Source organism: Lynx rufus, unplaced genomic scaffold (assembly GCF_022079265.1).
Source record: "Lynx rufus isolate CCGP_SWC_20201006 ecotype Redwood Valley unplaced genomic scaffold, mLynRuf1.p SCAF_4, whole genome shotgun sequence".
In the NCBI taxonomy this organism is placed as follows: Eukaryota; Metazoa; Chordata; class Mammalia; order Carnivora; family Felidae; genus Lynx; species Lynx rufus.
The window spans coordinates 153,443,163-153,469,789 of NW_025814856.1; the positions used below are offsets into that span (position 1 = coordinate 153,443,163).

The following is a 26,627-nucleotide window of genomic DNA, read 5'->3' on the forward strand; positions in this document are numbered from 1 at the left end:
TTCATACCTGGTGCCACTCAACAGAGACCCTGATGTGGCAGATCTGGGCTGGGGCCAACCACTCTAAAAAATAAAATGGAAAAGTAAAGTGTTCTAAGTTCACCATGCTCATCCAGAAATAAGAATCACTGAGGCTGATCTTAACGACAGTACTTTAAGTGAGGAAATGGGTGCAATTTGTCCAAAGCTCACTCAGTACACAAACGGCAGGCTTTCAAACCCAGGTCAGTCTCACAAAACCCACTTCCTTCCCACTTTCCAGGTGGCCTACCTCTGTCTACACGTCTCAAGGCAGGCTGCGGACAACGGCCATGGTTGTCGTGTGCATCAATACAGAGACATAGACAAGTGTCATTTCAGCGTAAAGATACGTGTGCACTGGTATGTGCCCGACTGATTATTAATGGAGGCAAGAATTTCTTTAGGAGCAAACATGTGGCTCAACATCTTTGCATATACTATCAAGAAAGGCTGAGAAGGGTTTCCACAGAGTGCACCTACCAAACTGTCACTTACAATTCACCGTCATTGTCAACACTGTCTGCACTTTGTGGCACAGGGCACTCAGCCCGTGAACACTTACAGAATAAATGAAGTAATCTCCACCCCAATAAACAGCACCAAATGAGAGTGGTCCTAGTTGGAATTTTATTTCAGTTTTCCTCCCCATAATCACGTTGGGAAACGGTGACCCTTCTGCTCCAATGTCATTACTGGTGCATCCCATTCTCCTCTCTAGACCAGAAAAAGAAACAGGTACTAATTTGGGGACTGTCTCTGATTTAGGAACAACTTTAATCCCATTACATTTCTGCTCACAGACATTCTACCGTATTAAATGTTGCCACCAGAGAAATGCAGAAGAGGAAGGATTTTAAAGGTCATCTGGTTCAGCCCCAAGACTTTGGAGCAAACTCTCCTACAAATATCTTCGTGTCCTGTGATGTCACAGCCTTGCTTTCAATCCCCTTCAATAGGGGCCCCAAGTATCAGTCCACATGGCAGCAGGAAGTCCTGGATGTGCAGGTTCGCCTTGGTTTTCAATAGACTTTTGTAACGTCCCTCTAAGTTAGGATGACTGTCTCAGTGTCCCCGATGCAGCTCTGGTTTGTGCTTAATGTCACAGCACTATACCTACCAGCAGCCTCTCCCTCTGAAAACTGTCTTGCTTGAGATGATATATTATATGGCCATGCTTCATAAGCACACAGGCATTTATAACATGCACTCTGAGTTTCCGTTCAGAGCACATGGACACACACAGCCCCCATCTGTCCTTATTTCCATTCTTACCTAACACATGCCCTTTGGTGTGCTCATGCGTGCCTGATGATTGCCTCCTCCCTCGTTCAAAGCTTGCTCCTGACTCTGAGTTTGCTAATGTTCCTCTCCCTTGCTGAAATGTTCTCCTGCCCCACTCCCTTTATGTAAATCTTAGCCATCTTTCAAACTGTGCTCAAGCCCCACTGCCATGAAGCCGCCTCTGTCTACCTCAACCCACACTGATTTCTCCCTTCTCTTAACTTATACCCATGACATTTGCTTTGCTAAAATAAGGTAAGAAGTGAAAGGCATATCTTTGGTGATGGATTCACTCCTCCTCCAAATGCCTTGCCTGCCCATTGTTTAGAAGACTGCAGGTAGTACCTGGTAATGGTAATTTGGTCCTTATCTCAACAGGTTGGCTATCTTCAAAGGTGCTTCATTAAAAGAAAGGAGAATATAATGCATAATCCATTTGCACATGCTTTTTTCTTACAAAACTGTTGTTCAATTCTAAGAAAGCTGCAAAAAGAACATTTAAACTGGAGGCTCTCCTGGAGATTAACTTGCCTGACCTGTTACCCAAAGCAGGTGTGCATCCTCCCCCCATCTCCCCCCCCCAAAGCATCCTTGAAAGATGGCCATCCAACTTGTTGGCAAACACATCTTTTATGCCCATCTCTCCAGATACCTTGATCTCTTGCTGGACAGCTCTAGTTGTTAAGGTTCTTCCTTATAATAGAGCCTTTCTCAAAGTTAAGTCTGTGGACCATCTGTACCATAGTTATTTGAGGTGCATGCTAAAATCACAGATTCCCAAGTCCAGCTTTGGCATATTGAATCAGCATTTGGAGCAAGGAGAGAAATAGTAATCTACATTGTTAACAGGCTTTCCAGGTGATGTTTATTAAACATGTAAGACTCGATGCTAGAGGCAGTGGATTCTATACCTAGAACTTAATTCTACCTTCCTAACTATGGAGAGCAAGACCCTTCCTTTTCTTCAAGGCAGTTCTTTAAACACTGGAAGATGTCAGTTCTCTCTACTTCCCCTTGTTAATATTCTTTTTCAACCCAGGTTACTTCACTCTTCCTCCTACTACCCTGAATCAAGTTGAGCACACTTCTCCCCGTTCTCTCCTGCTTGCCAATGTTCCCACCCCACCCGAATGTGATGCATAAATTAGAGACAGCTAGATTTGTAATGCTTTACTACATACTGACAATTGACCCTTGGACAATGTGGATGTTAGGGGACACTGACCCTCTGTGCAGTTGAAAATTCAGATATAAGTGTTGACTCCCCCAAATTGACCGGAAATTGACTACTCCCAAAATTGACCGGAAGCCTTACTGATAACATAAACAGTTAATTAACACATATTTTGTATTCTCTATTATATACTGTATGCTTATAATACAGTAAGCTATAGAAAATATTAAGAAAGTCATAAAACAAAATACATTTATAGTAGTTTTTACCAGAAAAATTCCACATATAAGTGGACCTACACAGTTCAAACCCATGTTGTTCAAGGGTCAACCGTGCATGCATCAATTTACCCTCCTACCAGGTGGCAACGAGAATACCACTTAGGCTTAACTAACCAGCAGGTGGTATCATTTTGTAAATCTTTGCTATTTCAAATAGGCACATGATGCTGACTCCTCGTAGTTGTTTTATTTTGGGCGCCTTTAAAAAAATTGTTTTTAATGTTTTTATTTATTTTTGACATAGAGAGACAGAACACGAGTGGGGGAGGGGCAGAGAGAGAGGGAGACAGAATCCGAAGCAGGCTCCAGGCTCTGACCTGTCAGCACGGAGCCCGATGCGAGGCTAGAACTCTTAAACCACTAGATCATGACCTGAGCTGCAGTCTGACGCTTCACCGACTGAGCCACCCAGGCGCGCCCCGGGTGCCTTTTTAAAATATTTTTCAGATCTATATTGGCCAATGGTGGTTCTTTCATGAATGGTCTGCTTCCACCTTTTCTATGTTGGTTTGTTTTTCCCTTTTAATTCACTGTGCCAGTTGCTGTGGCAAGTAAATTCTTTCAATGCATTATCTCATCTAATGCTCCCAACATTTGCCCCACTTCATGGGTGAACACACTGAGCCTTTGGGAGCCTATAATGAGCCAACAGGTCTTCCGCTTCCTCGCTGATTCATTCCTTCTTTCACCGACCTTTCTTTGGAGGAGAGCTCTTCATCTTCCAGACACTCTGTGAAGTGAGTTAATAGAGCCAAGTATTGGGGATAAAATTAGCAGAAAGATTCAGAAGAGCACCGGGGGTTGTCACAACTCTGTTGCATCCTACTTATAAATTTCCCTTATTCTTTGTTGTTTTTCCCTGTCTAGAGGTAATAGTGACCCAGGTATAATCAGTCAGTAAATAGTGATGCCATTTGCTCATACAAGGTTTAAAAAGAGTGGATGTATCTGTATATATTTGCCAAGAGAGGTAGTATGTGACTGACAGTAAAAGACTACCAGAAAAGGATCAAAGGGAGTAATTTGGAAATAATGCAGAACTCTGTAACAAATTACAGTCCATCAGATGACAGCAGCATCAGCAGAAATAGTTCAAAAGCATGTATGCAAGTGAAACTGGCTTTCATTTTTTCCATTTCACATTATCTGATATTCCACGACCAGTGTTTATGCAATTAACTAAGATCCTAATGTTAATTCATTATTTATAGCATTTTAGTCCAAACAGCTGAGCATTTCTTGGTCTTTGGTTAATTTAATCAAATTTTATGCAATTATACTTTAATTAAAAATACATATGCATAAAGTGGAAATCCTGATATTTAGATCAAATGAATTTACAAGATTAAGAGAAATGCAAACAGCTAAGTACAGACCTGCGTTGGAAGCATAATTTAAAATAATTTCATCCTATTCTCTTTTTCGAAGAAGGTAGCCAGCACCCAAGAGACAGGAGTTCTCAATATCAGTGAGTGGTAACAGTGAGATTCAAACTGAGACCTTGTACAGCTGGGCCTTTCACTGATCTTTACTCCTAACTTCACTCAAGTACCCCCTGGTCTTCTAAACTCTCATGAAGTTTTCCCAACAAAACCTATAAACCAGTCGTCAAAACAGCTAACGCAATTTTTCAAGTTTTGTTCCATGAGCTTTGCAATGCTGGCAGCCGGATAAAAGTCCCTGAGGGCTACATTCTTCTGTAAGCTTTAGTGGAAATTCAATTTCTTTCTTATTAGTTATTAATAGAAAAATATTCACTTGTAATTCCAAAGTCCTGCATTCTACCCCAAACCTTTCTTTCACATAATAAACAAATATAATGAAAAAGGAAAAAAATGCATTATGTCTTGACAAGGCTCATTTCCCCAAGTAAGAAAGAACACTTCTTTCTTCTTTACTATTCTATGTTTCCCATTACTCTTTTCAAACCAGCAATTTTCAATTACACAAAAATTTTAAGTTCACTTTCTCAACAATAAAATTTTAGTTCCTTACGACTCAACGTGCCTGGCAACTGTGTTCTTTTCACAGAACATAAAGACAATTTTGACATTTAAACTGGTGGTTCTAAATAGCCATACAAAGCAAATTTTAAAAAGCAAGAGAGAGGTGCCTGGGTGGCTCTGTTGGTTCAACGTCTGACTCTTGGTTTTGGCTCAGGCCACGATCTCATGGTTCACGGGTTCGAGCCTGCTCTGGATTCTCTCCCCCTCTCTCTCTCTCTGCCCTGCCCTGCTCACAAACACACACTCTCTCTCAAAATAAATAAAATAAACATTAAAATAAATAAAAATCAAGGGATATTCCAATGTGTTTATTATTGTCTAGTTTCTAGAATTTTATCCTCCACAACTTGATCTGAATCGCAGGCACACCCCAGAGATATCGTGGGTTCGGTTCCAGACCACTGCAATAAAGTGAGTATCACAATTAAGCGAGTCAAATGAATTTTTTTGCTTCCCAGTGCACATAAAAGTTACCATTTATACTATACCGCAGTCTAGTAAGTGTGCAAATACCATTATGTCTAAAAAAAGTGCATACCTCAATTAAAAATTACTTCATTGCTACAAATAGCTTACCATTATGTCCACTTTAGCCAGTCATGTTCACTGATCACAGATGACCATAACAAATATAACAATGAAGGAGTCAGAAATATTGTGAGAATTACCACAAAGTAAGCAAATGTTGTTGGGAAAATGGCGCCCTGGTAGGGTTGCCACAGACCTTTAATTTGTATATAAAAAAAAAAAAACAAAAACACAGGGTCTGTGACGCCCCATAAAGCAAAGCATCAGAAAACAAGGCATGCCTGTATTTGCTAGCCTACACCAGCACCAGACAGGTGTTTCACCATCCCCATTCTCACGCACCAGCAATCCCCTCCACCATACTCGCTCTTCTACAAGACCAACTTGTCGGACCGACTGGTCTCTCCCACAGACGCACCTCCCCCACACTCAGACCTCCCCCCACACAGACACCCCCTCCGGAAGCAAACACTCATGCACATTTACCCTTTCCCTTCCCTCCAACACACAAATAAAAACCGACGCTGGGAATCATCATAAAGTGGCACATTATACCAAAGTTCAACCTGCATAGCCAAGCCCTCAAGCCATTAAAACCAACCCCCTTGGGGCGCCTGGGTGGCGCAGTCGGTTAAGCGTCCGACTTCAGCCAGGTCACGATCTCGCGGTCCGGGAGTTCGAGCCCCGCGTCGGGCTCTGGGCTGATGGCTCAGAGCCTGGAGCCTGTTTCCGATTCTGTGTCTCCCTCTCTCTCTGCCCCTCCCCCGTTCATGCTCTGTCTCTCTCTGTCCCAAAAATAAAAATAAACGTTGAAAAAAAAAAAAAAATAAATAAATAAATAAATAAATAAAAAAAACCAACCCCCTTGAAAGCCATGTTAACTGTCAACTATCTCACAAGGGACAGGCCCTTTCAAACCTCTCCTTGTAAATTCAGGCACGGTGGCATCCTTGGAAATTCGGGCCTCCTCAGGCTGTCAGACTCAACTTGGAAGCCTTCCCCAGGGAAGGGCAGAACCCAGAGATCTGAGGAGCACACTCACTGCAAATCTGACTTGGCAGTTCTCCTCTCCCAGGTAACACAGGTCTCCTGAGACGTTGGTCTCCAGCCACAGGTGCTCTCCATTCACGGCATTCTCCTAGAAGGGAAAGACCCACCTGATTTCAGTTTTCTTTTCAGGTATGAAAGGGGGAGATCTCAAATTTAGATTCTGGAGGCAAGAAAGTAAGTGAACCCGCACAGTTTAAACACCTCTCATTTTACCCCTGAAAATACTGTTGGCATCGATCCTATCAAAGTTCTAGAAACAGAATAAGGTGTTTGGGAAAACTTTGTCTGAGCCATAACTAAAATGGACATTAGGTCTATAAATGCTTTATCCAGAGATGTGGTAATCTGTGAAACATATATTAAACAAATGAGGAAAAAAATCCCTCAGATTGTTCACTGTAAGGCCATATTTATCTAGGCCCAACACTGTAGATTCCATGACAATTGAGACTAAAATCCTATTAAAAGTTGCCTTTACTTAGCAAATTAGCTAAGAAGAAGGATAGTAGCATTAAAGCACTTTAAAGACTGAAGACATATTTACATTTATATCAGTAATGGGTAAATTATATTCTAAGACAGAGGCTTCTTAAAACTTAATTCAAGTCACTATGTACTCAAAGCATAATAAATTCCTACTAATTCACACTTGTCCTGCTTCAGTAGGGCCTTCGCCCATAGAATTCTAGATTTCTCTAACTGAATGATTTCCCTGCTTCCAAAAATAGCCACGTACTTCTGATGGCAAACAGACATGCTGTGCCAGGCGACACCAGCGCAACAATCTGATGTTCAGGAACGCACAATGTTTCGTTGGGGTCGGGGGAGGAGTGGAATATTGCTTAAACAGGATGATGAATAGGATTCCATATTCTTTCTTCTGGCACACTACCTTGGAAACATAATGGATTTATGTATTAATTGTGTATTTTGTTCATTGGCTTGAAAAAGACCCTGAGCTCGTAAGGAAAGCACTGTATTGGGTTAACCATAAAGAGATGACGTCTACTGATCTTACAGGAAAATTGCTCATTTTTATCTGTTTCATCAGCGGGGCATGTAATCGGCTTCCGTGGGAGATGCTACAGACTGAATTGTGATTCCCCTCAAATTCATATGTTGAAGCCCTACTCCACGGTGTGATGGTATTTGAAGATGAGGCCTTTGAGAGGTAATTGGGTCACAGGGACAGAGCCCTCATGATTGGGATTAGAGTGCCCTTATAAGAAGAGACATGAGAGGGATCTTTCTCTCTCTTCACGCATACACTGGGGAAAGGTCATGTGGAACACAGCAAGAAGTCAGCCGTCTACAAGCCAGGAAGTGGGTTCTTATCAGGCACTAAATCTACCAGTGCCTAGATCTTGGACTTCCCAGCCTCCAGAACTGTGAGAAATAAATTCCTGTTGTTTAAGCCACCCAGGCTATGGTGTTTTGTTAAATGACTTTAATAAGGAGCTTTATAGAAAAACCAAGCAATTTAGAACTCTATCTTATATGTGAGTCATCTTTATAGTAACCGACTCCAGAAATGTCCACATGACAGCCCTCTGAATCCCAAAGCTGAACGCGAAGTAGCAGAAATGTACACCAAGGAGAAAAAAAAAATAACAAAGTGTCATCTATTTCTTAAAAGTATTTCTTCAGATTCCAATACAATACTTTTCCTTTCAGATCCTTTAGGCTCAAATGATTTTCAGGTAAGAATAACCAATGGTTATAGGTGCTTCACAATCCAGGAAAGGTGACACCAACTCTCAGAACACTCAAGGAAAGTGAGGGGCAGGAAAAATTCACAAGTTATACAGATATTGAGGGATCATGAACAATGGACAAGGAAACTCTCGGGGGGGGGGGGGCAGGGGTGCCCTGCATATCTCAGAGTGCCTCAAAACCATTCTAAAAAAGAAAACAATGTTAATGAGAATCATCACCCTCCATGTCAAAGGGTGACTAATGATCTTTTCACCAAAACTTTTTCTTCTCTATTAGTCATTTTTTCCTGTAGAAAGTCATGTTCATCATTTTTTATGGAAGTCAATGGGAAAATGGGATTCCCCTCATAGTCAATCTTGTAGAAAAACAACAGAAGGAAGAAAAGAACAGCTATAGGTTTAGACCCTAAAAATTTTCAGATAGGAATGGATGAGGACAGTATATATACATTTATCTTATACATACATATATACATGAATACATACATATATATATACATATATATATATATATACATACACACACACACACACACACACACACATATATATATATTCATATATACATGCAAACTAAACACGTAATTATAGCATGAAATGTTAGAGAAACCAAAAATGCTAAAATCCTGCCAAAAGTTTTAGAAAGTGACGAATAATATGTTACAGCGGGTCATATGGTCAAAAGTCATTGGTAACAAACACCAAAAACTAGGCTGGCCAGAAATTAATTTCTGGTAGGTCAACAACAGCAGGCAGGAACAGTCAAGACCCAGGGACTCAGATTTGCAAGCACCCCACTAACTCACTGGGCTGGCAGGTAGGCTTCCTCTGGGCTAGGGGCTATTTGCCCCCTGAATACATACCCAGCAAGCGCTCAGAGCCTTGCTGATAAACCTTGACTCAGAGTCAGGCACAGCAGGGCTGCTAGGATTAGCTCACCTCACTCTGCAGTGGAGATGTGATTAGAAAGACTGTCCTTTGTAAGGGAAGAGGGAAAAAAAAGACTAGAGGCTTCCTGCCACAGTGGTTCTGACCTGCTGGTTCTCAAGTTTAACTGCTCATTAAAATCACCTGGTGAGTTTTTAAGACTACCTGGGTACCACCCCCAGAGAGTCTATTTTAACTAACATGAAGTGAAACCTGGACATCATGAGTTTTCAACGTTCTGAAGTGACTCATGTGCATAGAGTCTGAGGCCCCGTAATCCAGTGGACCCTATCCTACCCCATCAACTTATCAAATAATAGATTCTAGAACGTGTCTATGACTGATCTATCAGACTTGATACTTTTCTACCCTTGTACAGTCACCAGAGAAAAAAGGTAAGAGAAGAAGGGAGATGAGGCATAAGGCAGTCCAGAGAGATTTTAAGCAAATAGACATGAAACTATGGATACATAGTGAGAAGGCTCAAGGTCAACAAGATAGATCCTGGGGATAAGGGGAAAGTCGTCAACACATAAGCCTTTAAAGAAGCAACAGAATAAATTAAAATTTCATACACTTATCTAATAATCTCACTTTAGGAATGTACCCTAAGGAAATAATCCTAACGGCAAGGAAAAACTATTTACATTAAGAAGTTTATTTCTACCTTGCAATAATCAAAAATTGGAAATATCACAAATGCCCAGTGGAGAAGAATGTTTAGTAGAATAATACATGATATGGAATATTATAAAGTCATCAAGAAGTACAATTATGAAGATTGGCCACATGGAAAACTATATGATGTAAAGTCAAATAAAAATAAAATTCAAAACTACCTCTATATTATGATCACAACTCTATATACAAGTAAGAGCTGAAAAAATTATAATATATCCGTAGTTTGATTTCTGGACCCACACATTGCTTTTCGTTATTTCTACTTGTTCTTTTCCTTTACTGGCAAAGTTCAAAAAAGAGTTTTATTTGCTGCCTCTACTTCCTTTCTACTCATTACTTCTTGAACCCAATTCCATCAGGCTTTCTTTCTTCTCATTCCACTGTAACTACTTTTGTCAAGATCATCAGTGACTTCACATGGCTAAATCCAGTGGCTGATTCTCAGTCTTTATCTTAATCAACAGCTTTTGACACAGATGATCATTCCCTTCCTTTAGGGACACTTGCTTCCTGGAAACCCTATATACTCCTTTCGTGTTTTTGTTGTACCTCAATGGCCACTCCATCAGTCTTCATCCTTGGACCTTTCCCAAATTCCCAAACTCTAAATATTAAGAGTGTTCCACAGCTCGTTCTCAGATCTTTACTCTTCTCCATACACCCAGTCCCAAGGTTATTGCATTTAGTTCTCATGGTTTTAGATTCCATCAATTAATTGTTATCCCCCAAATTATTCATACACTACAAACCCCTTCTTCGAACTTCAGATCTATAAAAAAAAAACCTGCCCTCTCAATATCTCCACTTAAAACCAATAAGCATCTCAAAATTTTAGTCTCAAACTCAGTTTGTGATATACTCCTTAAATCTGTTCTTACTCTAATCTTCTCCCTAAATTTTCAGCAAATGGTATTTCCATTCCTACAGCTGCAAATATTTGCTAAAAACATTGGAGTCATTCTAGATCTCTCTTTCTCATTCCTATCCGTCAGCTAATGTTACTGACTCCAGTTTCAAAGGGGGTATGAAACTCAGTTACTTACCATTTCTACTTTACCACCTGATCCTCCATAATCTCTGGCTTCGAATGTCCCAATAGCCCATCATCAAAGGCCATTCACTGTATATGATGTTTATTATATCTGAATTGTTTATTCCTCTCCATTCTGATTCTGTGTGGTTCATTTCTATTCACTTTCTGGTCACCAGATCAAGTGTTACTTCCTCCAAGAAGCCATCAGTGACCCCAAAGTCTAAGTCATTTTGTTAGTGTCTCTCATAAAACCATATTCCCTTTCCCTCTGTTGGCAACTATCCATTAATTGGCATAATTATTTGATTAATGTTTCCTCATTTACTAGATTCTAAGCTCTATGTGAACATTGACTGTCCAGCACTTGACTAAGAGTCTGGAAAATAGATGACAAATAAATTTTAGGAATTGGAAAGATTAAGAATCAATGAATAAATGAATGAATGCACATTTTTGTTATATGCAATTCCAAAAGGTAGAAAGGGATAATTATATTTATCTGTCCATTAGTCTGGAATAATAAACTGTGATAAGTCTACATGGGTGCTTAATAGAAACATGACAGTCTTGTAAAATCACAAACAGAAGAGAAGCCTTTAAAAAAAAGTCATATGAAACAATGATGAAGCATACCTTTTGCTACACTACATTTTTCCCGTGTCTCATCCTTTTCTTGCACATCTATCTTGTCTGATGCTTAATAAAGTACATAATAAAGAAGTAAACTTACCCAAAGGGAAGTCTGGACTTGGCCCTCAACTCTAGGAAGGTCATCTTTCTAAGTGCTTGGAATGTCCTGCCTGATAAGAGTATCCGTTTACCTTGGGGCCTTGGGACATGCCAGATGGTCTAAGAGAACAATGACTTATGGTGGGGCGGAGAGCCGTATATCAGCTCAACCTCCAGAGAAGCTTGAGATTAAGGTCAACCATGTAGGAATCGGCCATGTCTACATGACCCCCTGTTAATACTCGGGACGCTAAGGTTCAGATCCGTTGGCAATATGCTATATGTATTGTCACTTATAGTTGCTAGGAGAGGTTAGCACTGTCCACAAATACACTTGAAAGCCCCACCTGTGAAACACTCCTGGGTGCTGCACCTCTTCTGTACCTCTTCTGTACGTAGGTCCTCTCTAACTCTCCTTAACCTCAGTTTACTCACCATTAAAATTATAATAATAATTGTACTTCATTCACAAGATCATAGTGATATTTAAATGTGAAAATGCATAAATTTCAATGCCTTGCACACGATAAGAAGTTAATAGGCGTTCAATACAGTTTGTATTATTATTGTTGTGATTACTTTTATGAAACTGAATAAAGGAAACCTCATTTAAAATGGAATCAGGAGGCCTGATGGTCACACTCTACCACTTGCATTAATTGCAGACCCCCAAAAGGAAGAGACTTACCTTGCATTCTCAACAGGAAGAAGCCTACATTACTACTCCAGTGGGAGGAAAGAATTTCTTCTTGCCCAGCAACAAGCTCAGCCAATATGAAAATACCACAACTCAGCTAACAGGAAGTCATCATCTCCCTGAACTCTCACTTTCCTCCAATGGACTTCCATTCAAAGCAGCCCCTCCCAACTTCCTCCTTTCCTCTATAAAGTAACGTTCCTTTCCTTTGATATCCAGACTCACCTATGGTTAGCCATAGTTTACATGTCCCAAGTTGCAATTCTTCTGCTAGTCACAAATAAACCCACTTTGCTGGTAAAATAACTGGCAGTTTTAAGGTGGACACTTTCCAGTTTTCCTTCCCTTCTAACCCACTGATGTTAGCATTAGCCAAGTTTCTCTCCTTGGTCTTTGTAGCCAAGACTGCTAGCCATTCATCAAAATTATTATTTTCTTCTTCCTGGACATACAGCTAAACCATATAACCCAGCCTCCTGTGTACTTAGATGTGGCCATGTGACCAAGATCTAACCAATGGAACATAAGCATAAGTGACATGTACTGTTTTCAGACTTGGCCAATTGAAACCTCCCACATGCACTCCTCCATTCTCTTTTCCCGTACTGGATACTTGAGAAGTGAACCTTTGGGATGATTTCAGAAGCCATCTGGTGAAGATGTAAGAGCAACTATCTGGGGCATTGAAGAACTGTGGAACACGACCCACCTCCCACTCAACCTACCCGGAAGAGTCCTGGTCTGTTACGTGAGGGGGAAATATACTTCTATAGAGCAATTATAGGTCTATTTTATTTACTGCAGCCTAGTCTACCTCAACTAATACAGGCCTCATATTTTTGTCTGGATTTCCTTTCTTTATCTACCTGTACCCCCCGCCCCCCAGCTACTTATCATGTACTGAAGAGCATGTCTAATCTGAGTCCTAGTTTCTTCTGCTCTGAACTCGTAATTCTGACATTCTCCCTGATATTTTACACTGCTGCAAAATTAATTCCTCTAGAACATAACTATGATTACGCCTCTCTCTCTTGCTCAGGAGGCTTAAATATGCCCTGTTATTTATAAAATGAAATCCGAATTTAATCTCACATACTAGACCTTCCATTGATGACCCCAATCTACCCTTAACCTTCCTTGTATTCATCTTTGTACACTTTCTTTATTCTTCTTTCTTCTCTAAATATAGCCGTATCTTCCTTCTTTTGTGCCATGTTTTTTTGTTTAGTCCATTCTCCTCACCCAGGAGCCTCTTTCCTTCTCCTCTACACAACCACCTTGAAATACCATCTCAAACAATATACAACTCAGAGAATCCATCCGTGCCAGACAGAAAAAAATAAATAGCTCTCGACCATTTCTAAATGAACATAATATTTCTTCTGTATTTGTGAGTGCTGAGACAAATTTCATGATATACATACATACAGATTGATCTGTATATAAAGACAGATCTAGCTACCTAAGAGTAGAGATTCATCTAGGTAGATACAGAAATAGATTTATACATACATATATGATTCCTTGGTCTCAAGTTCTACGGAAGTCCTAGTAATGGTTATAGGTAAAAAGATAAAAATGTATGTATTGATATGGAGGAGTTTACAGACTATGAATAATACAGATAGAGTATACTGACACTAGAAGAAAATAATCTACACAAAAGGAAAGCATTTGCTTATAAAAATATTTTGAAAAAATAAGAAAGTTATAAATACATACCTCATGTAAATGTCCTTACAAATTCAGAAAGGAAAAGAAATCTGGACTATCTCTCCCTAAAAATCTCCAAGATAATAATAGGTAGAAGTTGTCTAAGATGGTTTAGATCCGTGCTGCCCAATAAGAATATGGCTATTGAAAACTTGAAATGTGGTTAACACTAACTGAGATGTGCTGTCAGTGTAAAATTCACAGCAGACTTTACTCACTGTGAAAAAAAAGAATGCAAACTATCTCGCTGATAATTTTTGTACTGATTACATATTGAGATGGTAATATTTTTCATTTATTTGCTTAAACAAAATATGGTACTAACATTTTTGATTTTTAAAAAATTAAAAAAAAATTTCTTTAAATGTGGCTACTAGAAAATTTAGAATTACTTTATGGCTCACATATGTTTCTTTTGGGCAGTGTTAGTTTAGATAAGCACTTACTTAGAGGCAGAAATTTAGACTTGGATGTTTCTCAGTGTCCTGTGAGATTATAGGATTCTATGATATCCCCCAGGAGCCCGGGTGACTGAATTTAAAATTCTCACAATTTGGGGAAATAAAGGACTAGTGCAGGTGCATGAAATCATAGCATGAAGCTATATCTGTCCCACTACTAACAGGGCTGACCAGGGGCAAGACCTCCACTGATTTATAGGAAAAATTTATAGGTCGTTAGCTCCTCATGACCTCTCAGCCATCTGACACCTTGATTAACCTGACTTAACAGTGTTTGAAATGGGGCTGGGAGTGGGAAAAACACTGAGGTGAGAGTCCCTCTCAGGGACAACACCCAAACCTGAAGGTACAAGGGCTGAAGCCTGACGGCACAGGACTGTTAGGACGTGCCACCTGAAATAAGACTGAAATGAGAACACACGCACGCACACATACTCACCTGGCTCCTCCTGGCTCTTCATTCAAGGTTTCTAAAGATAAGATGACCTAGTTTCATAACCCAGTTTAAACCAATCTCGCACAAAGACTCTGTTTCCCTAATCTTGTCCCCGAACCAAATGGTGAGGTGGTGTATAACTATGTTATGTTTCTACCTGCCTAGGAGAAAGCACTTCTTTTCTTAGCATCATCAACTAGAGGAAAGAAAATGTGGTCTGGATTTAGAACCTGGCTTTGTTTGTGTTGAAGCTATTTTCCATAGCCCTCAGAACTGGAGGAAATTTTCAAAAGAGGGAGGAAAAAAAAAAACGAACTGAAATTAAAATCGATGTGAAAACCAACATGCCCTTTAAGAAAGATCTGGGTGGCTTTTCCACCATTGCTTTGAAAGTTGTTTTAGGCAGTGTAATGGGCAAAAGCAAATTATACAACAGCAGAGACAGAGTAAGGTCTATCTCCTATGCTCCCTGCTATAACACTGAAAACAAGGAAGAAATCTCTTAAATCCAAATTAAGTCTCCATTGTGGAAAAGGCATGTGACATTTAAGAGAAGACACACATTATCCATGCAACAGACATACTTCTAAAGGGGCTAACTCACTCTAAACCGGAAACTTGGATTCCAGCCATGGAGATGAGAATTTTTTTTTTTTTTTTTTTTTTTTGCCTTTTTGAACATTACTCCCTTTCTGGCAATTTAGCTTATTTTCCCCCAAAAGTGGCTTCGCCGACACACATGGCATGGTGTCCATGGGAGCAGCCCCCGCAGGTTGTCACCGTGAAGGTGAAAGAGGGTAAGTTGGGAGGAATGAGATCAGACCACTGCTGTGCTTTAAGACTTAACACAATGCACCGTACTAGGAAGGAAATTTTAAAAGATTCAAATAGCATAAACCTATTTGTTTTTCAAGCAGGCTATGGACTCTTGCCTACCTAGCCTTTCAGGAACTGGAGATTATCTGAGTGCCGGTCAACTCCCGGTGAAATATCCCCTTCTCACTGACTGAACGGAAAAGCTACAATCAATTTGTCCCCTAGCATCAGTAGCCAGACAGCGGGTAGGCCCACAAGGCCGTCCTCTCCACTGTGAAGAAGAAAATCTAAGCAGAAAACATTGCCCCTCCCTTCAAGGAGCCTGAAATCAAACTGAGGACCTAGAATTTTAAAAGCGACTAAATACCACCAATTTGGTTCTAAGATTTGTAAGACAATGCACCGCATGTAGAGATATTGTGAGGAAACAAAGCAAAAAGTGAATGAAATAAACAGAATTAGTTCAGCTGAAAAGATGAGCATGACCTGGCAGAGAGCCAGAGGAAATCTCCACAGGAAACAGCAATTTCCACGTGTCTACTGTTGTCAACCGGAGGCTGGGGCGCCATTCTGAAGACGCGACTACTCCCCGCACATCAACGTTCAGGCTTCTATCCCAGACATGCATGGAGGGGCAGGCTCGTGCTCAGGCGGCAGGAGTGAACGTTGATGAAGGGTCACCGAGAAAATGAGATCATGTGAGACAGGGAATCCTAGACGTCATAATAACTATTTGAGCAAATCACAGCAAGAGAGAAGTTTTAGGACCTTGAGGAAGAGCTGAAAATACGAGAGATAGCATGTATCACTGAGCAGGGAAATGAGAACATGAATACTTGACAGAAGCTATTAAGTCTGTGCACCTAACACGTAAAACTGACTCCTGCAACAGTACACACCTGGCCGAAGTGCACAGGTGCCTATGGTCTGGGCTCACCAAGCCAGTGCCCCCCTGCGTCTCAGGCACCCCCACAAGCAGGCTGCTCTTGAAAGCCCTTTGCACAAAAATCTTTAGGAAAGAGCTGTGCCTCTTTGAAAGACTTTGGCACATATATCAGAGTCAAAACAAGGGCCCCTTTGGGATTCTATAACAGGTAGGAAACATAGGGACTAAACTTTTAATTCCAGCTTTAATTCACCCTGATTTGTCTTGCGTCTTCCGATGCTCCATGAACAACTTCTGTATCTGTTTTCTGACTGGTGACACGCAGAGAGGGGAGTTGACCTAAGTCAGGGGGTCATGGTCCTACAGGACTTTGAGATGACCCTGGTCCCCCTAAACCTGCCTCCTCATTTGGGAGACTCATACAAGGCTCCAAGCCAAAAGCAGAGTTCAGTGAATAGTAAGAGTGAATAGGTGAAAATTGATCCTTTCAATGACTTTAGTCCAGAAAAGTGGGCTGGTAGAGGGAACAGACAGTCATGCCGCTTTTCCACAGGGAGCCAGGCAGGGCTTGGGACGAGGGAATGGCAGGACTGGTCAAGCCAGTGGCCCGGGCTTCCACTTTCAGCAGAACAAAGAAAATCCTGGCTCAGCAACTTGAACAGAACGGCAAACTACGGTGACCTAAATGAAACTGGTGAAAAGCATATTTGTTAGGAAAAGCCAAAAACTGTGAAGCAAGGGCAAGTCTTAGCACAAAAGAAAATAAAAAAAAAATAAAGGTGTCTAAAATGTTTTTAACAACCTGCTTCTTCCTCCCTTCTGAGAAAAATGTTCTTCATGATCATAACAAGGAGTTGTAGTGTTGGTCACTGTTTGGCTTCTGTTCACTAATAGCAATAACAGCCCACAGTTCATTAATTTTTTTTCAGAGTCAACATCTTTCCAGCTCCTTACATGTCAGATCTTCAAATATGCCCTCAGATGGAGTGTCTAAAGAGGAGGATTTCAGTGCTCTCTCCGTTGTTAAACATCCCCAAAGTGTTTCCTGCCATGCCATGATTTCACCAGGGCGCCATGACAGGGCGCCCACAATCAAAGGGGACAGAGGAAGAAAGAACTTAGTTCCTACTCGCTCTTCCCCCGCTGTGTAGTGCAGCCTCCCACCACTAGCCCAAAATACCATTTTGATGAAATATTAGAGTGCATACATCTCTACGGGAATCAGAAAATAATACCTTCTTGCCAAGCTTCGGCTCAAGCAGGACACTTCTTTTTAAAAGCCTTTTCTGGTAACTATTTCCACCATCAAATAGGGATGGAGCATCCTTCCTGGCACTCCCTGATGCTGGGCTCCTCTATTGTAGGTATTTTTGCTGTTGCTTTCTTCTCTGCTGACTGCATCCTAAGCTTCTGGAAGGCAGAAACCCCATTTTCCTCACCTCAGAATCCCCAGGAAGCAACAGAGGCCCTGGCACAAAGCAGGGGCTCAACTCGGTGATGAATTAATGAATTCATTGATTTTTTTTTCTGATTAAATAAATCTGCAGGCTGCACAAGTTTACAAAGAACTTGCACACTCACTTCCACATCTGATCCTAATAACACCAGGAAGTCCCCCTTGGGGAGGGGCCACAACTGTCCCCATCTGTAGATGAGGATGCTGAGGCCGAAAGAGATCAGTGACTTCAGTGATGTCACACAAGGGGCAAAAGGATTTAATGACTTTTGCCATCTAAATGATTTAAACTCTCCCTCATTAGAATCTTGCCCCCCATAGGGTCCTGCTACTTTAGGTCAGAAGACTGTCTGGGTATCATGAATGTGAAACTAACTGACTTGGGTCCCTGATTCATAACATTCTCATCATTAGTCCAGGAAATGTTGTTCTTTGATCTTCTTCACCTGCTTGTTTACACATTTAATTCTTTTTAATTATGTAAACACTGGTACCAATAAATTCTATACTCTCTCATGGTTTAAGAGTTTATTAAGTAATTTTCCTAGAATAAAGGGAAATTCCAGGAAAGGAGCATTCTTCCTGAGTGCCCATTCAGCACGCACAGGTGATACTGGAGCATTCTCAGGGCTGTATCAAGGAAGAAGCTGTATCTCAATTAAGTCCAGTCTTCTGCCTAGTACTTCATGAATGCAGGCAGCCTACGTTGGCATGTGCCCAGAATGTCAAATAAGAATGTCAGTAAGTGTGTTCTTGGGAGAGACAAAGAATTGTTTTAATATAAAAGGACGTTAAATCATGACATATGGGCTAAAAATAAAAAAATTAAATGAATGAAAAACAACTCTTCTCTTTTCCCCCATCCCGCCATGCGCTTTCATATGGGAGAACGTGAATTATCCCCATTGTTCAACTCAACTGAAAAATGCTAAACAAAAATCACCATCAAGACCAGACTGGAAGAATTTCAGGGCAGCCCTCCTCCACCTTCACGCTGTTCCCTATACTCATTCCTTCAGGAAGAGACAAAGCCTTTCAGGTCACAGTTATAGATGTTTTCACCAAGAACTTGAGTCACTGAACACCCTCAATAAATGTATTCTAACTAGCTTAAGAATTTCAGAATGCAATCTTCAGCTCAAGGTAATAGTTTCTGTGGATGCGTTTTTGGTTAAAATTGGCTACTATACCCAAACCACTTTTACAAGACCAATCTACCTTTGTGTTAGGGGAAGAAGTATATCAGACAGGAGGGCATGAAGTGCCTAAAACATAAAGTGAAGTCATCTTTTGTCAGGGGGTTAAAAAAGCACCAAAAAAGAAAAGAAGGTAGCTTGATCTGAGGAAATCAAGCTTAGATTCCAGGATGTTGCTAAGGGGACGCTCTATTCATCATCAACTTGGCAAGAACCAATAAAGCATGTGCACAGAGGTACTTTTCATCGCACAGCTGCAAACCCAGGCAGTAACGCTTCAAATGATTCATGAAGTTTTTATTTTAGTCTGAAACACATCTGATTTCATATAAAGGAACTATGTTGCCGGGAGTCTGAGAATGGAGCTCTGGCCTAGGTATCTGAAGATTGATCAGTGAGCAATACTGAAAATTATCAAGTCTTGCTCTGTAGCCACAGGGATCCTAAGAATGAGAAAGACACACATGCAATCGAATTATGTTTAGATGAAAAAGCCAACACCTACACTCCAGTCCAGAGTCGCTCTGGGCTCCTTCGCTGGACCATTTGCCACAGGAAGGCTGAGGGGGTGTGCAGGAGCCAGGTGCTGCAGGCCTGCCCGGGAGATTGCTTTCCTGCAGCCAGAAGAAAAAACACAAAGAAAACCAACATCAGAAGGTAAACAGAGCTAAAAATTTCCCCTGGAGTAAAAACAACGCCTGAGTTAGTCTTCTGCATGCAAAAGCCTTTGCAAATGTATTGGAGTCTATGTCTCTAAAGTGTATGGTGAAGATACTGGGTGGCAAGTCTCAAAAGACAGGGAGATTGAGGGGACCATTTGGGGGGCAATGTTGCTTCAGGACCAGAAATGGAATTTCTAGATGCCCCTATTCAGGGTAGAGGGCAGAATGCAGGTCTCTCCGTTTACAGAAAAAGACCTAGGGCTTGGATGGTCACAATACTTGGACAATTTTAAAGCTGCCAGAGACTAACGGCAACAAAAGCAGACTCAGGGAGTCTTCTCCTGAAATTCCTCCATTTTCCAACAAAGTGCTCTCCAAGTTGGTCACGGCTCCAAATTCAGCCTTGCTCCTCTTAAGAACATCCTCCCTCATCCTTGCAGAGGACTTCTGCAGATAGCTTGAGATTCCGAATGGGAAAAGACTGATTTGTATCTGGCAAGAAATGGCACACGCTGAAAGACCAGTATCTCACCAAGGCCCACGGAACAATAAAATCAAAATATGTTGCTTAGATTAGGTTTGTTGAATGGAACATAACAGAGTGCAGGTCAGAAAGGAGGGAATAAATCAGGAGAGGTTGAGAAAGTCAGCCCTGACCTTGGTCTTCAAAGATAAGAAATAAGAAGAGTTGTTTTAGCTTTAGGGTGAAGGGAAGGGAGGGTAGATGAGAGCCTGGTGGAGAGAATGCAAACAGCAAGAGAAAGGAAGAAAGTGGCAAGATCTTGTGGTATCATCATTAACAATGTAGGTTAAGTTTCTGAGCAGCTCCATGAAAAATGCCAGACAAGGGTCTCAAGCTGAAATATAAGTGCTGATTCACAAATCAACTAAGTGGCTTCCTGGAAAGGAGAGTTTTCCCTTTACTGGAGTGTCTACATGTGCTTTAAGAATTACCTGAACTAGAATCAGGTGGGTCTTGTGACCCTGCAGCTGAGCCTTGAATAGGTCTAAGGGTGAGGCCCAGGAATCTGCACTCACACATGCTGCCCATGTGCTTCCTTCTGTGAGCTCAAGTTTTTAAATTGCTCTATTGGAGTGTGGAAGGGCTTTAATCTAAAGAGGATAGGAAATGAATTTCCCTCAGGCAAGTGAAACTTAAGAACTTAAGAGACTGATTCGCTGAAGACTGGAAACCTATCCCTCAACCAATGAACAAACACCAAGATTGTCTCCCCATCCTCAAGCCAATGAACTTGCTGCTCGGACTCAGGCTAGACTCCCTGCTCTTTGCACTCCTGGCCATAAAAATAGCCTACTCCAAACTGGTAAAGGACTCACCCGTAGCCTGCTACAGTTTTCATATCCTGAGTTGCAACTTCTCTCCTATTCCCAAATAAACTCAATTTCTGGTAATTCAAGCTTGCCTTGGTTTACCTCTTTATTTAGGTTGACAAGAGCAAGTACATTTGTGTAGGTGGGGGAGCACTAACTTACCCAGGCCCATTGAGGGGGAAGCCCTAAAGAAAAGCATCAGCAACTTCATTACGCACTTTACCCCCATTAGCTCTCAGCATCCTATCTCACAGGACGTGAACACTGTAGTAAGAATCTGCCATCTTGGACACTGGACCTGCAGACACATGGGGTCCCCAGGGAGCCCCGGATCCTCAGACTCCTTTACCCATCTCTCTATACAGAGGAACAAGGCTACAGATGGGAAGATGGGGGAAAGGAAGGCAGTGATGGCCCAATGTACAGTGAATCCCATAATGACAGAGTCAGTGGAGGGAAAGGAACTTGCCTGGGAAGGGGAGAGGAATAAGAGCAAAATGTAAAAGCTCTGTTGGAATCTAGAAGCAGATGATATCTCTTTTCTGTTCACTGATCTCTGCAAACTCCACCCAGAAATGGAATTTGTAGTTGACCAAGATAAACAGTAGCCTCAAAACCCAACGAAAGGCTTGGTAGAATCAACAAAAGAATCTAAGATCTTGCAGACACTGATAAATGGCCAAGTATGTCTAAGAGCTCAGCAAGTGCCTAGCCCTTTTTCCCCCTCTCTTATATTCCCACACAGGAAGTCTTCGAAATAATGTAAAGGGTTTTAGTAGTCGGAAGTCATCACATGAAGCTTGCCTATAGCCTACTTTCAGAAGCTCTGCCTGGATAGCACACAATGTAGTTGCTTTATGGAACCCCCCAAAGAGTCATTACAAGTATGTAGACCTTTAATGAAACCCTCTGATGACACAATATTCCCTTTCCTCCCTTTCATCAAGGCAAATAATTAACATCAATTTTGGCCTCTTCACTGACACCAACTTTTTTGAGTTCCCAGAGCTAATTCCAAAGATGGCACATAGGTTGGGGGTAGGGAGCGGGAGTGGCTGGGGTTCCCCCAACATCAAGCAATTCTCGGACACCAGCAGGGTGCCCAAGAATTCAACACAATTCTGACACTATCTACCCAGAGCTAGCATCAGATTCCACAGGTTCAGAGTTCAGGCCTACAGGACTGCACCCATCCCCCACTTCAGAAGCCAGTCTCAAGCCCCAGGCTGTGAGGCTTCTGGCCAACCAGCTACAGATTGGAGGGTCCAATGATGTCTTCCTTAGGTTTGATTAATTTGTTAAAGTAGCTCACAAAACTGATGGGAATGCTTAACAGTTACCCGTTTATTAAAGGATATGATACAGGATAGGTATCAACATTCAGATGAAGAGATACAGAGGGTGAAGTATGAGGGAGGGGTGCAGAGCTTCAGTGTCCTCTCAAGGGGCCTCTCTCACACCTCCACACACATGCTCACCAAGCCAAAAGCTCTCTGAACCCCATCCTTTTGGGTTTTGATGGAGGCTTCATTGTATAGGCATGATTCATTAAAACATTGGCCAGTGGCAATTGATTCAACCTTTGGCCCCTCTTGCCTCCCCGGAGGACTGAAAGTTCCAACCCTCTCATCACAAGATTGGTCCTCCTGGCAAACAGCCCCCCACCCTTGAGTGGGGTACAAAGTCACCTTCGTTAACATAACAAAAAATACCTTTTTCACCCTTATCACACGTTCCAGGAGTTGTGAGCAGAGATCCATGGATGAAGACCAAATTCATATGAGAAATATATATCTGGTCATTCAGATGGCTAGATATATATTTCTCATAAATCACAGTATCTCAGCCCTTCACCCCAAAGTATTTTCCATTCCACCAAGCAATAGGAGAAGAATACTCAAGATTCTTATACTGTGCTCCTTCATGGCCCATGCATTTTTCTCCACCTGGGTTCAAGGAACTTCTGCAACATTTTTCTTTAGGACTTTTTTCTGGCTTTGAAGGAGCTGGTACGTGATCCTAAGTCACAGCTTTCGTCCCAAGAAAATGAGATCTCTGCGGAGTCAGAAATTACAAGTTCCACCTTGGATTCCTTAACACATAACCTAAATTTAAGTGTTCTAACAAAAAATAACAAACGGTGCCGATGCTCAAGGCCTTGGAAGAGCTGAAGAATTCCTAAATCTTGGGTAAATGAGAAAAATACAAGTCTTTCATCTTTTCACAAACAGTCCCAGAGCTGGGATAGGAATAAAAAAGAACAAAGGGAATAAAATTCTCCTCGCACAGTAGAAACCACAGGACAAATGAGTCTAACTCACCAGAAGTTGCAGACTGACCACCAAAACCTACGTTCCTAATTAGAACAGACAGGAGGGCAAACTGCTGAAGTAACTAAATCAGGGTGCAAGGGAGGCGCGCGTCTCTTGAAGAGCAACGTGGCAGTAAGAAGACATCCAAACCTTCAACCCGACTAAGCCCTGCAGTGAAATCACAGCCAAAGTGACACTCTTCCCCAGCCTGTGAAGAGAAACGATTAAATAAGGGCTTTTGCTGGTTATCTATTCCTCACTGTGGATGCAAATTTAAGGTTGGTTTTCCGTAACATTAATAGAGGAAAACTGTGTATCTATGACACAGATAAACACTTAGTAGAAGGAAAATAAGTAGGAAACATCAAAGTGGCTCCAAGTTCCTAACTGTAAATGGGCCTTACAAGAGGATATCACATAAGAAGAACAGGGAAAATATCTGTAGGTACCAAACCAGAGTAGGAAGTAACTTCTGATTGTAGCTTTCTCCATATTTCTCGACAACCACGCGAGAAAATCCTTTTCTCTAATAGCTCATGTAGGTATACACATTTTGTTCCAAAATACAAAAACAATTTCATTATTTATCAGACCTCAAATAAAATTAGTGTAAGTTATTTTTCTGTGTAGGTTCGTCCTGGTTGTAGAAAATGACATTTCAGAGGGGTAGCATTTGGGGCGTGTTGAAATGGCAGGGGTTCTATGTTACAATATGCTCCAGTAAAAAAAATCAATGGGGTTTCAACTTATTCTTTCCTTCTGCCCAGAATCCTCCCAAGCCTACAGTCAGTGAAACAGTGAAATGCCAGCAATCCTTCCTATTAATTTTGCAACAACACTTTGTTGGGATGACTATAATGGCAAAAGAATCTTTGAAAAGGAGAACTGCAATATTAACTGTGAAATAGATACGAAAAGAAAATATTCTATAATGCAGTTTCAGGCGCACAAAGTCACAGTTAATGTCAATTACCTGCCGTGAAAGACCTCTAACATATTTAAAGTATAAAAGCCATCATACATTTTAAATAGCATTCTATTATTTCCTTTACTTCATTCAATAAGACTACAAACTCCTAAAGGACAGGGCTCAATTCATCTACTAATCTTATTACATTCTAGCCCAGGGGTAGACCCAGCATATATTCAATAAATGCTTTCTGAGTTAATGAATGAACTTGACCAAAAAGCTAAGCAAAACAGCTTGCTGATTAGATCAGGGATTGAGAAATCTGATTAGGAAGATTTGAATTATATCCCAGGCTGTGCGTTTCAGTGATCTACTTTCTGGAGAGGGCCAGAAATCCTTCAAAGCTGCTCTTGAAAGAAAAAGGCAGAAGAGGTAGAACTCAGGGTTAAGAAGCCTACGAGACCTCAAAAAGGCTTTGTGATCAACGTAAAATAAAACCCGAATGGTATAACATTTGTAAAGGGCATAGGAGAGTGTTAATATTTTTGTAACGTATTCATTGAAAGAAACATGCAGCACAGGCTCTTCATGAAGAGAATTTTTAAAAATTTACGGGAAAACATGTAGGTGGGTATTCAGCCGGGACAGCCTCTAATTATCCATTTTGCAATTTTCTCTCAACTGGCTCTGGTTCCACTCTGATTCCAAGTTTATATGGCTCCCATATTCAATCCATCCCCATCTTGCCCACTCCCTTTCTGGGAGATTCTATGAATAGAATAGCATGAGGCCCCCTTCCTGCTGAGCAAAGAAGCACCAGAGAATTAGGAGGTTCCCGTAGCCAGGAAGTCTCCTGAGATAAGCAATTGACACATTAGAAACTGGTGAACTCATCTCTTCGTTTTAGAAAAGGCAGCAGCTGTCTAAAAAGGTACTCTGTACCTTGGTTTAATTCCCCCAAATGCCTCAAGAGGGATCTTAATCATTGTGTATGTGTTGGTGTGCTTTTTTCCATATGCTATTTTGGCACTAACTTTGTTTATATTCAAAGCAGCCCACAGCGCTTCTTGGTTGATTTACACAAGCTGCCTGCAATGTTAAGGATAGTCCACATGATAAAAAGAAAATTGTCCCAAGCCCCACACAAACTCCAAGTATCCCACCAGAGATTTACTTAGGGGAGCAAACCTTTTGTAATTATTTGAGCCTAAATCCCAATCCATATTACATATGAACTCAAAGTAGTTTTTGACAATTTTAATGTGCATTGAAGTTTTCAAGAACGTAATTACTATTGAAACAGAGGTTCTTTTTCGTTTCCTAAGGGTTCTAAGTCATTTTAAAAAATTGCTTCTGGTATTGAATCTTCAATACAGCATGCCTGTATCACTTTATGTTTATAGCAGTTATTTTCAGGGTGATTCTCCAAGAGTGGTGTTCAACCTTTGCCTGTGGTGGAGCTTGACATCACTCTATTTAAAAGCCTTCCAGGTAGTTCTAATGAGTATCCTGGGCTGAGAAACACTGTTCTACATAAATGTGCAAGCATGTGAGTACTTCATTATGTCTGCAAATGTGACTAAGCCCTGGCATTTACACATTGAAATATATTCATTCATCCAACAACGTATTTACTGAATGTCTGTTTTATAACCAAGCACTATTCTAAATGTGTAAGATGCATGAATGAATAAAACAGACATAAATCGCTGCCTTTGTGAAGCTTATATTCTAGCAGGAAATACATTTTGCCAGGTACAGAATCATTTTACATATCTTACGTACTCCTCACAACACTGAGGGAGGTAGTTTTATTATGCCCTATTTTATAATTAAAATAAAAATGATAGTACAGAATGGTTAAGCTGTATGTCCCAAATCACACAGATAGAAAGAAGTCCCAGTGGAATTTGAATCCAGGCGTCTAGGGGTGCCTGGGTGGCTCAGTCGGTTGAGCAACTTGGCTCAGGTGGTGATTTCATGGTTTGTGGGTTCAAGCCCCGCACTGGGCTCACTGCTGACAGTGAAGAGCCTGCTTTGGATGCTCTGTACCCACCACCCCCCCGCCTCTGTCCCTCCCCTGCTCGCATGCACTCTCTCTCCCTCTCTCTCAAAAATAAATAAACATTAAAAAAATTATGGATCCAGGCATCTAAATCCACATTGTACATACTTAACTACGACACAGCTCATACTTTTACACAATTTTGATAGCACACACTATATAGCAAAAGAGACTTACAAGACAGCTAGGCTCTTACTATGCCAAATCTCCAATTGCCTCACTTATAAATGTCCCACCTCCACAAGAGCATAAGCTTCTC

General features: G+C 41.1%; 1 protein-coding gene across 3 annotated transcripts in view; it reads right to left on the reverse strand.

The window, feature by feature from the left end:
• DGKI (diacylglycerol kinase iota) overlaps nt 1–26,627 on the reverse strand; it is a 450,160-nt gene that overhangs the window by 277,593 nt on the left and 145,940 nt on the right. For all 3 annotated transcript variants that reach the window (XM_047097249.1, XM_047097250.1, XM_047097248.1), the window contains exons 2-3: nt 19,593–19,701; nt 6,334–6,429 (exon numbers count right to left, since the gene is read on the reverse strand). In XM_047097249.1, coding sequence (XP_046953205.1) covers nt 6,334–6,429; nt 19,593–19,701 — 205 coding nt within the window. The remainder of the gene's footprint in view (nt 1–6,333; nt 6,430–19,592; nt 19,702–26,627) is intronic.